At 31.9% G+C, this 16,793-nt stretch overlaps 1 protein-coding gene across 2 annotated transcripts; it reads left to right on the top strand.

Moving 5' to 3' along the window:
- Positions 1-8,159: 8,159 nt before the first annotated feature.
- LOC111683517 lies at positions 8,160-16,570 on the top strand. Of its 2 annotated transcripts, XM_046951780.1 has the most exons (5): positions 8,160-8,287; positions 11,582-13,451; positions 13,888-15,105; positions 15,198-15,499; positions 15,566-16,570. In XM_046951780.1, the coding sequence occupies exons 2-5, from the start codon at positions 11,583-11,585 to the stop codon at positions 16,167-16,169; spliced, it is 3,993 nt and encodes a 1,330-aa protein (XP_046807736.1). In that variant the 5' UTR covers positions 8,160-8,287; position 11,582; the 3' UTR covers positions 16,170-16,570. The 2 variants fall into 2 exon arrangements, with proteins under 2 accessions (XP_046807736.1, XP_023301364.2); XM_023445596.2 differs by lacking the exon at positions 13,888-15,105.
- The last annotated feature ends 223 nt before the right edge of the window (positions 16,571-16,793 follow it).

Here is a 16,793-nt window from a genome sequence, read left to right as displayed (position 1 = left end):
AGACTATAGACTAGACTATAGACTAGACTATAGACTAGACTATAGACTAGACTATAGACTAGACTATAGATTATACTATAGACTAGACTATAGACTAGACTATAGACTGGACTATAGACTAGACTTTAGACTAGACTATAGACTATACTATAGAATATACTGTAAACTAGACTACAGACTAGTCTATAGACTACTAACTAAAGTTAGTTAGTTAGTTAGTTAGTTAGTTAGTTAGTTAGTTAGTTAGTTAGTTAGTTAGTTAGTTAGTTAGTTAGTTAGTTAGTTAGTTAGTTAGTTAGTTAGTTAGTTAGTTAGTTAGTTAGTTAGTTAGTTAGTTAGTTAGTTAGTTAGTTAGTTAGTTAGTTAGTTAGTTAGTTAGTTAGTTAGTTTGTTTGTTAGTTTAAAATACGACTTGTTCCTTCTCGCCCTCTGCTGTATTTCATCATTCTCTTTTGAGTCTGGTTTCACTTAATTCTCCCTTAAAGGGTTAAATTGCCATTCGGAATTACCGAAGATCAGTGTACTTTGTAAGTCGTGTATATTAATTTAATAATTCATGTTCAAAACATTAAGCCGTATATTTTAAAATAGAATTAAGTTTAACAAAAAATCACTCAATAATTAATTTCATCTCTCTTTTACACCTAAATTACGTTAAAATACTCAAATTACTTGAGTATGGTCAGTATTTATTATGACGCGTTTTATTTTTAGCCTTCTTAAGCTACAGCGATTGTATATTAAAAAACTTTTGACAAAAAATAAAATTTTCTTAGAAAAAAAAAAACTTTTAGAAAAAAACCAAAAAAGTTTATAAATCTGCCAGAAGTGTGCCAATAGTAAATTAAATAAATTGAATACAAAACTAGATTAATGATTCGTGGGAATTTTTGTGAGTTTAGTTCTTTGAACTTGTTAAGGTCTTTTAGTTAAAAATAGTTTTATTAAAGAGAATTGGAAATTTGAGATTCTCAAACATGTGATTTGAAATTAATATTTATTGTTTTAAAAACGTTTAACGTTGCCTTCATATGTATACATTATTTTAAATATTTTAAAGTTTAAATTAAACATTTAACTTTTAAATATAAATAAACATTGCCATAATTCAAACAATTATTTATGCTGAGCACGCAATTTTCGGGACATGTTGTCTATAAACAATTTGTCAAAATCATATAAAATATATACAACAACAAAATCATTTGTATTAATGAATCTACTGTAATGAATCATCTTCTTGGTTGGACAAAAATAAAGCAGAAACTGAAACTATAACACTCCATAGGCAACAGTACATTTCGAGTGTAGACAATAAAAAATAATGAGTTTGTGTACCAACTGTTTTATTTTAATGATGAGAAATTTTAAATACTTTTTTTATCTACTTTAAATGTGACCTATATTTTTTAGTGCCAAAAACTAAATTTCCACTTTAATAGTGTTAAAGGAATTAGATTTTGAATTTTTAAAAATTTGATTTTATCAAAAACGTGATTTTGGAGTGAAACCATATAAGTCCGTTTTTCTCGAAAACTATAAGAAATACAGCAAAAACAAGCGAAATCTATGATCACTTTTATTTCATACTAAAAACATAAAAGTCCGTTTTTCTCGAAAACTATAAGAGATACAGCAAAAACAAGCAAAATCTGTGATCACTTCGATTTTATACTAAAAACGTATTTTTTGAGTGAAAACATAAAAGTCTGCTTTTCTCGAAAACTATAGGAGATACAGCAAAAACAAGCGAAATCTGTGATCACTTTTATTCCATACTAAAATCGTTTTTTTGAGTGAAAGCATAAAAGTCCGTTTTTCTCGAAAACTATAAGAGATACAGCAAAAACAAGCGAAATCTATGATCACTTTTATTTCATACTAAAAAAGTATGAGTGAAAACATAAAAGTCCGTTTTTCTCGAAAACTATAAGAGATACAGCAAAAACAAGCAAAATCTGTGATCACTTTGATTTTATACCAAAAACGTATTTGTTGTATTCCTTGTTTTTGTTGTATTCCTTATAGTTTTCGAGAAAAACGGCTTTTTATGTTTTCATTAAAAATATGCATTTTTAGTATAAAATCAAATTGATCACAGATTCCGGTTTTATGTTTTCACTCAAAAAATACGTTTTTAGTATAAAATCGAAGTGATCTCAGATTTCGCTTGTTTTTGCTGATTCTCTTACAGTTTTCGAGAAAAACGGAATTTTATGTTTTCACTCAAAAAATACGTTTTTATTTTTGCTGTATCTCTTATAGTTTTCGAGAAAAGCGGACTTTTATGTTTTCACTCAAAAAATACGTTTTTAGTATAAAATCGAAGTGATCACAGATTTCACTTGTTTTTGCTGTATCTCTTTTAGTTTTCGAGAAAAACAGACTTTTATGTTTTCACTCAAAAAATACGTTTTTAGTATAAAATCGAAGCTGTATCTCTTGTAGTTTTCGAGAAAAACGGACTTTTATGTTTTCATTCAAAAAATGCGTTTTTAGTATGAAATTAAAGTGATCACAGATTTGGCTTGCTTTTGCTGTATCTCTTATAGTTTTCGAGAAAATCGGGCTTTTATGCTTTCACTCAAAAAATTAGTTTTTAGTATGAAATCAAAGTGATCACAGATTTCGCTTGTTTTTGTTGTATCTCTTGTAGTTTTCGACAAAAACAGACTTTTATGTTTTCACTCAAAAAATATGTTTTTAGTATAAAATCGAAGTGATCACAGATTTCGCTTGTTTTTGCTGTATCTCTTGTAGTTTTCGAGAAAAACGGACTTTTATGTTTTCATTCAAAAAATGCGTTTTTAGCATGAAATTAAAGTGATCACAGATTTTGCTTGTTTTTGCTGTATCTCTTATAGTTTTCGAGAAAAACGGACTTTTATGTTTACACTCAAAAAATACGTTTCTAGTATAAAATCAAAGTGATCACAGATTTCGCTTGTTTTTGCTGTATCTCTTATAGTTTTCGAGAAAAACGGACTTTTATATTTTCACTCAAAAAATACTTTTTTAGTATGAAATAAAAGTGATTACGGATTTCGCCTGTTTTTGCTGTATCTCTTATAGTTTTCGAGAAAAACGGACTTTTATGTTTTCACTCAAAAAATACGTTTTTAGTATGAAATCAAAGTGATCACAAATTTTGCTTGTTTTTGCTGTATCTCTTGGACTTTTATGTTTTCAATCAAAAAATACTTTTTTAGTATGAAATAAAGGTGATGACGGATTTCGCCTGTTTTTGCTGTATCTCTTATAGTTTTCGAGAAAAACGGACTTTTATGTTTTCACTCAAAAAATACGTTTTTAGTATAAAGTCAAAGTGATCACAGATTCCGCTTTTATGTTTTCACTCAAAAAATAAGTTTTTAATATGAAATCAAAGTGATCACAGATTTCGCATGTTTTTTTATTCTCTTATAGTTTTCGAGAAAAGCGGAGTTTTATGTTTTCACTCAAAAAAATTGAAGTGATCACAGATTTCGCTTGTTTTTGCTGTATCTCTTGCAGTTTTTGAAAAAACGGACTTTTATGTTTTCACTCAAAAAATACGTTCAAAGTATAAAATCTAAGTGATCACAGATTTCGCTTGTTTTTCCTGTATTCCTTATAGTTTTCGAGAAAAAACAGACTTTTATGTTTTCACTCAAAAAATACGTTTTTAGTATAAAATCGAAGTGATCACAGATTTCGCTTGTTTTTGCTGTATTCCTAATAGTTTTGAGAAAAACGGACTTTTACGTTTTCACTCAAAAAATACGTTTTTAGTATAAAATCGAAGTGATCACATATTTCGCTTGTTTTTGCTGTATCTCTTGTAGTTTTCGAGACAAACGGACTTTTATGTTTTCACTCAAAAAATACGTTTTTAGTATGAAATTAAAGGGATCACATATTTTGCTTGTTTTTGCTGTATCTCTTATAGTTTTCGAGAAAATCGGGCTTTTATGTTTTCACTCAAAAAATACGTTTTTAGTATGAAATCAAAGTGATCACTGATTTCGCTTGTTTTTGCTGTATCTCTTATAGATTTCAAGAAAAACGGACTTTTATGCTTTCACTCAAAGAATACATTTTTAGTATAAAATCGACGTGATCACAGATTCCGCTTTTTTTTATGTATCTCTTATAGTTTTCGAGAAAATCGGGCTTTTATGTTTTCACTAAAAAATACGTTTTTAGTATGAAGTCAAAGTGATCACAGATTTCGCTTGTTTTTGCTGCATCTCTTATAGTTTTCGAGAAAAACGGGCTTTTATGTATTCACTCAAAAAATACGTTTTTAGTATGAAGTCAAAGTGATCACAGATTTCGCTTGTTTTTGCTGTATCTCTTATAGTTTTCGAGAAAAACGGACCTTTAAGTTTTTATTCTAAAAATACGTTTTGAGTATGAAATCAAAGTGATCACAGATTTCGCTTGTTTTTGCTGTATCTCTTATTGTTTTCGAGGAAAACGGACTTTTATGTTTTCACTCAAAAAATAAGTTTTTAGTATGGAATCAAAGTGATCACAGATTCCGCTTTTATGTTTTCACTCAAAAAATAAGTTTTTAATATGAAATCAAAGTGATCACAGATTTCGCATGTTTTTTTATTCTCTTATAGTTTTCGAGAAAAACGGACCTTTAAGTTTTTATTCTAAAAATACGTTTTGAGTATGAAATCAAAGTGATCACAGATTTCACCTGTTTTTACTGTATCTCTTATGGTTTTCGAGAAAAACGGACTTTTATGTTTTCACTCAAAAAATACGTTATAGTTTTCGAGAAAAACGGACCTTTATGTTTTTATTCAAAAATACGTTTTTAGTATGAAATCAAAGTGATCACAGATTTGGCTTGTTTCTGCTGTATCTCTTATAAAAGCGGAATCTGTGATCATTTTGATTTTATACTAAAAACGTATTTTTTGAGTAAGTGTATCTCTTATAAGGCGGAATCTGTCATCCCTTTGACTTTATACTAAAAACGTATTTTTTGAGTGAAAACATAAAAGTCCGTTTTTCTCGAAAACTATAAGAGATACAGCAAAAACAAGCAAAATCTGTGATCACTTCCATTTTATACTAAAACGTATTTTTTGAGTGAAAACATAAAAGTCTGCTTTTCTCGAAAACTACAAGAGATACAACAAAAACAAGCGAAATCTGTGATCACTTTTAATTCTACAAGAGATACAACAAAAACAAGCGAAATCTGTGATCACTTTGATTTCATACTAAAAACTAATTTTTTGAGTGAAAGCATAAAAGCCCGATTTTCTCGAAAACTATAAGAGATACAGCAAAAGCAAGCAAAATCTGTGATCACTTTAATTTCATACTAAAAACGCATTTTTTGAATGAAAACATAAAAGTCCGTTTTTCTCGAAAACTACAAGAGATACAGCTTCGATTTTATACTAAAAACGTATTTTTTGAGTGAAAACATAAAAGTCCGTTTTTCTCGAAAACTATAAGAGATACAGCAAAAACAGGCGAAATCTGTAATCACTTTGATTTTATACTAAAAACGTATTTTTTGAGTGAAAACATAAAATTCCGTTTTTCTCGAAAACTGTAAGTGAAACAGCAAAAACAAGCGAAATCTGAGATCACTTCGATTTTATACTAAAAACGTATTTTTTGAGTGAAAACATAAAAGTCCGTTTTTCTCGAAAACTATAAGAGATACAGCAAAAACAGGTGAGATCTGTAATAACTTTGATTTCATACTAAAAACGTATTTTTTTGAGTGAATACATAAAAGTCCGTTTTTCTCGAAAACTATAAGAGATACAGCAAAAAAAACGTATTCTTTGAGTGAAAACATAAAAGCGGAATCTGTGATCACGTCGATTTTATACTAAAAACGTATTCTTTCAGTGAAAGCATAAAAGTCCGTTTTTCTCGAAAACTATAAGGAATACAGCAAAAACAAGCGAAATCTGTGATCACTTTTATTTCATACTAAAAACTTTTTTTTGAATAAAAACATAAAGGTCCGTTTTTCTCGAAAACTACAAGAGATACAACAAAAACAAGCGAAATCTGTGTTAACTTTGATTTTATACTAAAAACGTATTTTTTTAGTGAAAACATAAAAGTCAGTTTTTCTCGAAAACTATAAGAGATACAGCAAAAACAGGTGAAATCTTTAATCACTTTGATTTCATACTAAAAACGTATTCTTTGAGTGAAAACATAAAACCGGAATCTGTGATAACTTTGATTTTATACTAAAAACGTATATTTTGAGTGAAAACATAAAAGTCCGTTTTTCTCGAAAACTATAAGGAATACAGCAAAAACAAGCGAAATCTGTGATTACTTTTATTTTATACTAGAAACATATTTTTTGAGTGAAAACATAAAAGTAAGTTTTTCTCGAAAACTATAAAAGATACAGCAAAAACAAGCGAAATTTGTGATCACTTTGATTTCATACTAAAAACGTATTTTTTGAGTGAAAACATAAAAGCGGAATATGTGATCACTTTGACTTTATACTAAAAACGTATTTTTTGAGTGAAAACATAAAAGTCCGTTTTCTCGAAAACTATAAGAGATACAGCAAAACAAGCGAAATCTGTGATCACTTTGATTTCATACTAAAAACGTATTTTTTGAGTGAAAACATAAAAGCGGAATATGTGATCACTTTGACTTTATACTAAAAACGTATTTTTTGAGTGAAAACATAAAAGTCCGCTTTTCTCGAAAACTATAAGAGATACAGCAAAAACAAGCGAAATCTGTGATCACTTTGATTTCATACTAAAAACGTATTTTTTGAGTGAAAACATAAAAGTCCGTTTTCTCGAAAACTATAAGAGATACAGCAAAACAAGCGAAATCTGTGATCACTTTGATTTTATACTAAAAACGTATTTTTTGAGTGAAAACATAAAAGTCTGTTTTTTTTCGAAAACTATAAGGAATACAGCAAAAACAAGCGAAATCTATGATCACTTTGATTTCACACTAAAAACGTATTTTTTAGTGAAAACATAAAAGTCTGCTTATCTCCAAAACTATAAGAGATACAGCAGATACAAGCGGAATCTGTGATCACTTTGATTTCATACTAAAAACGTATTTTTTTAGCAAAAACAAGCGAAATCTGTGATCACTTCGATTTTATACTAAAAACGTATTTTTTGAGTGAAAACATAAAAGTCCGCTTTTCTCGAAAACTATAAGAGATACAGCAAAAACAAGCGAAATCTGTGATCACTTTGATTTCATACTAAAAACGTATTTTTAGAGTGAAAACATAAAGTTTGTTTTTCTCGAAAACTATAAGAGATACAGCAAAAACAAGCGAAATCTGTGATCACTTTGATTTCTTACTAAAAACGTATTTTTTTTGTCCGAAAACATAAAAGTCCGTTTTTCTTGAATCTATAAGAGATACAGCAAAAACAAGGGAAATCTGTGATCACTTTGATTTCGTACTAAAAACGCATTTTTTGAATGAAAACATAAAAGTCCGTTTTTCTCGAAAACTATAAGGAATACAGCAAAAACAACCGAAATCTGTGATCACTTTGATTTCATACTAAAAACTTATTTTTTAAGTGAAAACAAAAAAGTCCGTTTTTCTCGAAAACTATAAGGAATACAGCAATTCTAATTGTCTTTGAATTTAATAAGTTCCCAGAATACATTTGTGGCTCTACGTTTAATATTTAAATATATTAAAAACGAAACGATTAATCTTGAGGGTATGATTTGATGAAAAAATACCATGGAAAATCCAACAATGTTTAAGGCCAAGGATCAATTGAACAAATTTCAAAAAGTGTTCAATATTAACTATTATATTAATTTTAAAGCGGCCTCCATTTATTCGCAGAAATAAATAAAATAAAAAGAATTAAGCCAAAACAAACGTTTAGTCAACAAACCAAAAAAACCAAAATCAAACTTTGTGACGTCAAACCAAACAAAAAAGCAAACCCTGCTGTATTAGGCTTAAAGAGAAGCTACAATGTTGTTGTTTATCAAATGAGACAAGCTTAAACTTAATGCTATATGTCTTTTGCAGAGATCTTTTTTTTTAATATTGTATTGTGGGTATAGTTTAAACTAAAGCCTAAAGTAAGCAAAAAAATAAAAACTGAGACAATGATGAGATTGGCTTTTTTGTAGTTTTTTAGTATAAAAACTAACGAATCTGATCAATACAGCACAGTCAACGTACAGACAACAAACGAAGTGGAGCCAAAGTGTTGTGAATAACAAATTTAAGGATATTTATTTAATTTATTACATAAGGATTATAAAAAACAAAAAATAAAAAGTGAGTTGAAATAAAAATTAAAGAAAACAAAAGTAAGAGACAAAAGTTAAAAAAAAATGCAAGTGAAGTTTCAAAAACCAAAAAAAGTTATTATGAAACCTGATTAAACCATAAAAAAATGGTTGGGAAAAAAAACTAAAAGACCTTGATGGTTATGAAATTTGTATGAAAACAGAAATTAAGTAAAAGAAATGTTATAAAAAAAATATTATTATTATTATTAAATTGTGAATGTATAAGAAAGGGTATAAATACAATTGTAAATTGTATTGAAAAGTGAACAATTGAATTGTTAATGAATTTATAATTTCAGAAATTGTTTTAAATGAATGTAATGAATTGGTGAAATAGTGGAAATTTTATATAAATATGTAAAGTTGTTTTAATGTAAAATTTAGATTTCTTTGAAAATCTTTCTTGAAAATAGTCGGCAACGAGATGGTGTATGTCCTGCATCTTTGGCAATGCTGCGACTTTAACAATTATTTCTTATGAATCTTTTAATTGCCCTAAAATTTTAATACTTCAAGTGTTAATAAGCAGATTCTAAAGATATAAATATTTTATATTTTTGGAGATCTTTCCAAATCTTTGTAACTTTTTAAGAATAGTTGGCAACGTAATGTTGCATTTCCGGCATCCTTGACAATGTTAAGGTTTCTACAACTGTTCTTTAATTATGTGTGCCACTTGCCCCACAATTGTAATATATCTTTTGACAATTCTCTGGAATTTATTCAAAATAGTTGGCAATGTTATGTTATAATTCCTGCATCTTTTGACCTAGTAGAGGCTTTAACAAATGACTCTTAAATACTCCTTTAATTTGCTCCGCAATTTCAATATTTGTTTAAGACAAATATTTTTATTGCGTATAGTTGGCAATGTGTAGCTTGTTTGTTTCTTAATGATCTTCAACTTGTCTTGCAATTTCAATTTATCTTGGTCCAAATAAAGGCATTTGGCAATTCTCTGTAATTTATTCAAAATAGTTGGCAATGTTATGTTATAATTCCTGCATCTTTTGACCGAGTAGTGGCTTCAATAAATGATCCTTAATTGCAATTTCAATATTTCAATTGAAGATAAACTTTTGCCGAAGAGTTGGCAATGTGATGTTGCATTTGCGTTTTCACAACGTTGCAACGTTGTGGCTTCACCAAATAATTCTTTGTAATCTGCCACCTGTCCTGGAATTTCAATGTTTCTTGTTCAAATTATATCCTGTAAATATCTTCGAATTGTCAAATCTTCAAAATAGTTGGCAATGTGGTACTTTCTGGCATCTTTTGGTCTAGTAGTGCCATCAGCAAATGATTCTTAATTTTTGCAATTTCAATATTTCAATTTAATACAAATATTTTCCACATAGTTGGCAATGTGATTTTACATTTACGTTTTGTAGTTGGCAATGTTAAGGCTTCATTAAAATGTTCTTATAATCTGCCAATTAAGTCCTGTGGAGATCTTTAAATGGTCAAATCTTCAAAATAGTTGGCAATGTGATGCTGCAGTTTCTTGCATCTTTGGCAACGTTATGTTTTCAACAAATGTTTCCAAGAAACATATTTCAATAGTTTTCTTGGAAATTTATAGCGCAGCCATTACAATACTTGACTAAATTTTGAATCAAGAAGAATCTGTATAATTTGAATTCACAATATTTCCACAAATCTGGTTCTTGTATCTACATCTGAGAAATATTTTCCGCAAAATTTTGAACTCTATAACGGTTTTAAATAGAGCCTAAGACTTGAAATTTGTATTTGCAATTTCTCCAACAATTGCATTTAAAAATTCCATCAGTTGCAAGACTAAATTTTCAACATTTCATAGTCAATTGTATTCTTTATTTTATTTAATTAAGTTAAGATAAAAAACTTAATAATTTCATGTAAAACACATTTTACAATTGTTTTCAACTCCCTGGGGGGATTAGTTAATGTATACGATTTCTATTAAATTAACATTACAATACAACATTGTTAATTTCTCACTTATTGTCTGCAAATGCAACACTGCACATATATTTTCAAATTTAATTATTCACCCACTATATCCGCTTTAAAACCGTTACATTACATTTATTTATGCAAAATAAACACACACACAAATGAGAAAAATATTACAATTTCATTTATATCTTTTATTTATTTTTGCATAACATACAAACTTCAGAAGAAAAAAAACCTTAACAGTAATTACCTAAAATATAATCCCACACATTAAAAAAATACTATCCCAAAAACCAGACAAATCCATGACATAACAAAATAGTTACCAAAAAAAAAAAACTACAAAACAATATAAAATAAAAAAAGCAACACTCAAGATACTCGTTAAAGTCATAGGGCGTTAAATTTCTATACATAGGTTGTATGCATATTTTATTTACAACTTCCCTACTAAGTGGAAAAGTACCAACATAAAGTTACAACTAAATGACTCTCATGTCTTGTCAGCTGTCAAAAGCTAAAGACTAAAAGTCGTGTTTTTTATTATTGCTATATACAAACTTTGCTCTCAACGCTCCGTTTAAGCAAACATTGCAAAATTATTTCAATTTAACAAAATCCAAACAAAAATATACATATATAGTAAGAAACAGGGTAAGGAAACGTAACGAAAATTACTTCATACTCTGTGCAACAATGGGGGAAAAAAACTGATGCTTGAAATTATCTTTGCACAAGCATCATCAACAACAACAACAAAAAACTTGCACAACTCCACAATAGTCAGTCAGCCATCCAGTAAAAAAACGAATCCGCCAAAAGCCAAGTCCATATAGTTTATAGTAATGCAAGCTTTTTATTCGTTGGCTTTTTCGGTTGTAGTAATTTGTTTATGCCGGCTTTAAGCTAATGACCTTAAAACGAAAGTAAAAGTATATTGTTGTTTTTTTTTCTATTATGCATGTATGTGTGTTTTCTTTAGCGACGCATGAGTCAATCAGCGCTACCGAATCAAACAAACCGGTTGAATATGCGCACGATAGAGTGAGTGTTAATGAAGTTACTCTTCTTTTGGTTTTGTTTATGTTTACGCTATGTTTTGAAATATTTACCAACAACAACAACAATAATAATGAAATTCAAAAGTAGCACAATGACCACTAGAGTGTTTTTTAGTATTGAGGCCATGATGGAGGTGTCTTCACAAATATAAAATACTATTATTAATATTACTTAATATTCATCATCAACCATTTAACAGACAGTTTTGAACGCTATCAATAATTTGAAGGTCAATATTTATGAGTTTTTTTTCTTTTCTTTTTATTTCTTTTTACAGAATGGGATTGTTGTTAAATTGGGCCCTTTTGGCCACGGCTGTATTAGCTGGCATCTTATATACACAAGCTGAAGAGCAAACATCCTGGAGTGGTAGCTGGTCGGTGGCAGCACAGGATTCCATGTTAACTAAACGTTCGGCTGATGCTGATGCCGAACCCAAGCAGGGAGAAGAAGATGTACAAGGTCGCAATTATGCTGTTCATGAGCCCATCTATAGTAATGATACCGATATTAATCAAATCATTGATCAAATCATCAATTCTCGCCGTGAAGGAAGAATTTTAAATGAATACGATCGTGTCTATGAAGATGGCAATGTAGATCAGGCTTTAATGCAGGGAAATGATATGCAAGCTCGTAATTTGGTGCGTGATAAATTGTGTGCTTTGGGTTTGATGAGCTGTGAAGAAGCCAAACGTCCTTACTATTCCAGTATTTATGCTCAGGGTCCACCCAAATATGGTGGTGGTCCTTATGGTGCTCCCAAGCCTATGCCTCCTCCCTCATATTTCAATGGACGTCCTCATATGGGTCCTCCTCCCTCTTCGGTCAACTCTTTCGGTCCACCACGCAAAGTAGGCTATGAAAGTTCTTACAAACCTGGCTATAGACCCTCAGGACCAGGACCTAATTACAATGGCCCCTATTTGGAATCTCCTCCTCCTTCAGCTATTGATGGTTCTTCTTCATCGGCTAGTTTCAGCAGACCTCCACCTGGAGCCGTTATTTATGGCAGCAAACCTCCTGGTCCCATCTACACTGGTCATGGTCCTTCTCCTCCCTATGCCTTTGAAAATCCCGAAAAGATTCAAGTAGCCGGTTCTCAACAAACTAACTTCTATAGTCATCAATCTTCCGCTTCAGCTGCTTCTTCCAGTACTAAGGTTGTAGTAGCTGGTGGTATACCTACTGGTGCTGCTGTAGCTTCGAATTCTGCTTCATCCGCTTCTTCTTTGCAACAACATGTTCATCATCATTATCATCATGTAGAAGGTGCTGAAGGCGCTAAAGTTCCCAGTGTAGCCATACCAGTGGGTTCAGGACAAACCATTAATACCGACTTCTCTGCCTTAGCTCAATCTTCAACGGCCTATACTCCTGAAACTCAAGGTTCATTCCAAACTAATTCTGCCTTTAATGCTGGTTTCAATGGTGCTTCCCAGGGTGGTCTTTTGTCTCAAGGTGCTTCAAGTTTCGGCCAAGGTTCTTCTAGTTTCGGCCAAGGCGGTTCTAGCTTCGGACAAGTTGGTTCTAGTTTTGGACAAGGATTAAATGGTTTCAAGCCTAATGGTGATTTATACTCCAAACCTTCTGCTGGTTTAGCTTCATTCGGTGGCATCTCATCCTCCTCCTCATCTTCTGGTTTTGGACAATCTGGATTTGGTCAATCTGGTTATGGACAAGCTAGCACTCCCGGCTCCAGCTATCACAGTCAAAATCCCGATTATTACAAAAAGGAATTACATAATATTGGTGGTATTACTGCTTCTGCCAGCAATAACTTTAATAGCTTAACTTCCGGCTATGGTAATGAACAATTCAATGGTGCATATGATACGGCTCGTAATCAATTTGTTGATTGTCAATGTGTACCCTTCAATCAATGTCCTGCTGCCGATCGCATTGGTCGCAAAGAAGATTTAATTTTACCTATTGATCCTCGTAATTTGGGTAAGGATATTGAGGCTTTAAGTGATGATGCTGCTGCCAATATTACCGTCTCTGCCACTGCCGAAAAGAAATCGGATGAACATAAATCTGAAGATGACAAGACTGAAGACAAGAAACGCAGCAAACGTCAAGCTATCCAAGAAGAAGAAAATAAACCTGAAGATGCTGCTTCTGATTTAACTCAAGATTCTCAAGGCGTAAGTTTGTAGTTTCTTTAAAAATTAACTTTAACATTTTTGGTTTTAATTTCTTAACAAATGCCAGCATTTTTTCTAATACAACAAATAACCAAAGCCTTTATAACATTTTAATACCCCTGCAGTTTTAGCAACTTTTTTTTAATAATGCTGCACACTACGCTGCCTAAACTTAAACGTCTTCATGTTCTTATAAGGTTGTTAAATCTCGCCCAAAGATTCTCAAAGATGTCGGTCTGGAAGTGCGTGTGTTTAGTTTATGTGCGGTGGCGTATGTGCTTTACGTAACTAATCTAAACTAAAAAAACCCATCGCAAGCTAACCGCACTTTCATGGAGTTACATTTTTGCACGCACTTTTTAATGTAGCATGTTGCTGTCGTCCTAGAAATAGCCGCACAAGTGTTATAACGTATGTAAACTCTTCCAATCTCTAGCGTCTAGGACTACCTGTCTTGCAAGCTATTGAATTGATACGCCGCAAAATTTTACCAACATACGGTGTTTCTTTTGGTCTCCCCTATCCTAATAACCCTGGCGGTTATCCCACCAATGTTTTGGGTGAACATTATCCTGCTCAAAATCCTCATTTTGGAGCTCTGGGACCAAATGGTCTTAATCTTGGCTTAATAAATGTAAATCCCTTGGTGTCTGTGCAAGTAAAGAAAACTGAATTTGGTGAGAATGTAGTAAAACCTTTGGTGAATCTGCATATTACACCAAGTGCTACAATCTTTGATGCAGTTGGCAACCTATTTAAATCTAAGCCAAATGTGGTGCACAATAGTCACTACCATCATCATGAACATTATTCTGGATTTGATCATGATGATCATCTTTCACATCATGATGGCCCTACCTTTAGCAGTCCAGGACCCATACACCATTTTCCTTCTACAGGACCAAGTTTTCACAAATACGAAATTGAAATGATACCCAGCAAACCAATATTTGAGTATCATTCTGGCCCACAAATTTATACTGAACCAAGTTCTATACATCATTATGAGAATCATCATAAAGAACATTATGAACATGTGTCTAGCCATTCGACCCCATTTGTCCACACGTCTCCTGGTCACTCATCATTCGGAGATCACTCATCTTATCCCACAGCAACTACAGGTTTTGATTCGAACTCACATTCGTATCCCCCCTCAGGAGGTGATTACGAACACACTTCTAGTCATTATCCCACGGGTAGTGCTAGTGTTGGTTCATCACTACATTCCTATCAACCTTCAGTCAACGAGTTTACACACACTTCAAGTCACTATCCAACTGAAGGGCCAAATTTTGGACCCTCTCCACTTACATACCCAACACCTGGCAATGAATTTGGACAAGGCTACTCCACAGATTTTGGTACTAGTGGTTATGATGGCAACCAAGGTTTTGAAAATCCATACGATCGCAGTGCCCAAGTTAATCAATCTTTAACATTTTCCGAATCCCAACGTTATCGAAAAGGAAAAGAATTGGGATACACAAATACTGATCTTACACATCCAATACCAACACAAGCTCCAGGTGCAGCTGAGGGTAGTGATTATATAACATTTCCTAGAGATCGCAAAAGGCGTAGCTTAGAAGAACATGAAGAAACGGTTGAGAAACGTAGTAGTGTATTAGCAGAAACAGTTAAACTACAAGAGGTATTGAGTGTTAAAGGATTAGCAAACAGGATATTTACTTTTCTATCAATTCTTTAATTTATATTAAAAATTTTATTTACTTTCCATTTTAGCGTGCTTATTATGGCAACCGTCCTGTACAGAAAACTTGCCGTGTTAATGAAGTTTGCTGTCGTCGTCCCTTACGTCCAGCTCAACCACCCCAACAACAATTAGGTCGTTGTGGTGTACGCAATGCTGCCGGTATAACCGGTCGTATCAAGAATCCCGTTTATGTAGATGGTGACAGTGAATTCGGTGAATATCCATGGCATGTAGCTATTTTGAAAAAGGATCCCAAAGAATCGATTTATGCCTGTGGTGGTACTTTGATTGATGCCCAACATGTTATTACTGCTGCTCATTGTATTAAATCGTAAGTTTAGTTTGTTATTTTGTATATTAAGAAATTTTCATGACTTTTTTTCCATTTAATTTCCAGACAAAACGGTTTTGATTTAAGAGCTCGTTTGGGTGAATGGGATGTTAATCATGATGTAGAATTCTTCCCTTATATTGAACGTGATGTTGTTTCTGTACAAATCCATCCCGAATACTATGCTGGTACTTTGGATAACGATTTGGCTGTTTTGAAATTGGATCATCCCGTAGACTTTACCAAGAATCCCCACATTAGTCCCGCCTGTTTACCCGATAAATTCTCTGATTTCACTGGTGCTCGTTGCTGGACAACTGGCTGGGGTAAGGATGCTTTCGGTGATCAAGGAAAATACCAAAATATTCTTAAGGAAGTTGATGTACCAATTCTATCCCACCACCAATGTGAAAACCAATTGCGCCAAACCCGCCTTGGCTACAGTTTCAAATTGAATCCTGGCTTTGTGTGTGCCGGTGGTGAAGAAGGCAAAGATGCCTGCAAGGGTGATGGTGGTGGCCCATTGGTATGTGAACGTGGTGGTGTTTGGAATGTTGTTGGTGTTGTTTCCTGGGGTATTGGATGTGGTCAAGTGAATGTACCTGGTGTTTATGTTAAGGTATCTCACTACTTGGATTGGATCCGTCAAATTACTCAATACTACAAATGATTAGATGCTTTCCCACATACAACTGCGCGACGCAACTTCGGTTGCTCCTCAAGTGACATATTTGAATTTCATTTCTAAATCGCCATGTTTTTGTATTTTTTGTTTTCACAACTTTTGAAAAAAACGTCTTTTAATTTATTGTTAGTGTTGTAAGCGAGCGTGCTCTCAACTATTTATTTGTTTTTTGTTTTTATACATTTTGTTATCAATTGAGATTTATAAACGTGAACTAATTAAGATTTTCTTTAGCAAACTTTCTGCATTTTGGAAAGTTAGCCAAGAGATCTGCGAGTATTTAGCACATTAGAAAATCATTTAGGTTTTATTATTTAATAGTTTTTTTTTTATAATGTATTTAATTTATTATTTTATTTAAATAAAGTTTTGTATTTAAAATTAAATTGAAAAGGTATTTTATTTGTAGCTATAATGGAATGTAAGTTAAAAATACTCCTTTCCGGGAATATGTGCAATAAGGGTTACCTATATTGAAAAAAAAAACTTCAGCAGAAAGTACAAATCTGAAATCAGAATAAAGGAATATCTGAACTAACAAGCCTAGAATCACGATAATGATTGGTAGAGAATACCACCGACGTAACAGTTAGTTAGTTAGTTAGTTAG

Source organism: Lucilia cuprina, chromosome 5, assembly GCF_022045245.1.
Source record: "Lucilia cuprina isolate Lc7/37 chromosome 5, ASM2204524v1, whole genome shotgun sequence".
NCBI classification, from domain to species: Eukaryota; Metazoa; Arthropoda; class Insecta; order Diptera; family Calliphoridae; genus Lucilia; species Lucilia cuprina.
This window is presented reverse-complemented; position numbering and strand designations above follow the sequence as displayed.

Bases quoted from the DNA above. Each gene is read 5' to 3' on its own strand.
- LOC111683517 (XM_046951780.1), top strand. From the start codon at position 11,583: ATGGGATTGTTGTTAAATTGGGCCCTTTTGGCCACGGCTGTATTAGCT. The intron at 13,452-13,887 runs GTAAGTTTGTAG...TCCAATCTCTAG, and splicing joins TAACTCAAGATTCTCAAGGC to CGTCTAGGACTACCTGTCTT. The intron at 15,500-15,565 runs GTAAGTTTAGTT...TTTAATTTCCAG, and splicing joins GCTGCTCATTGTATTAAATC to ACAAAACGGTTTTGATTTAA.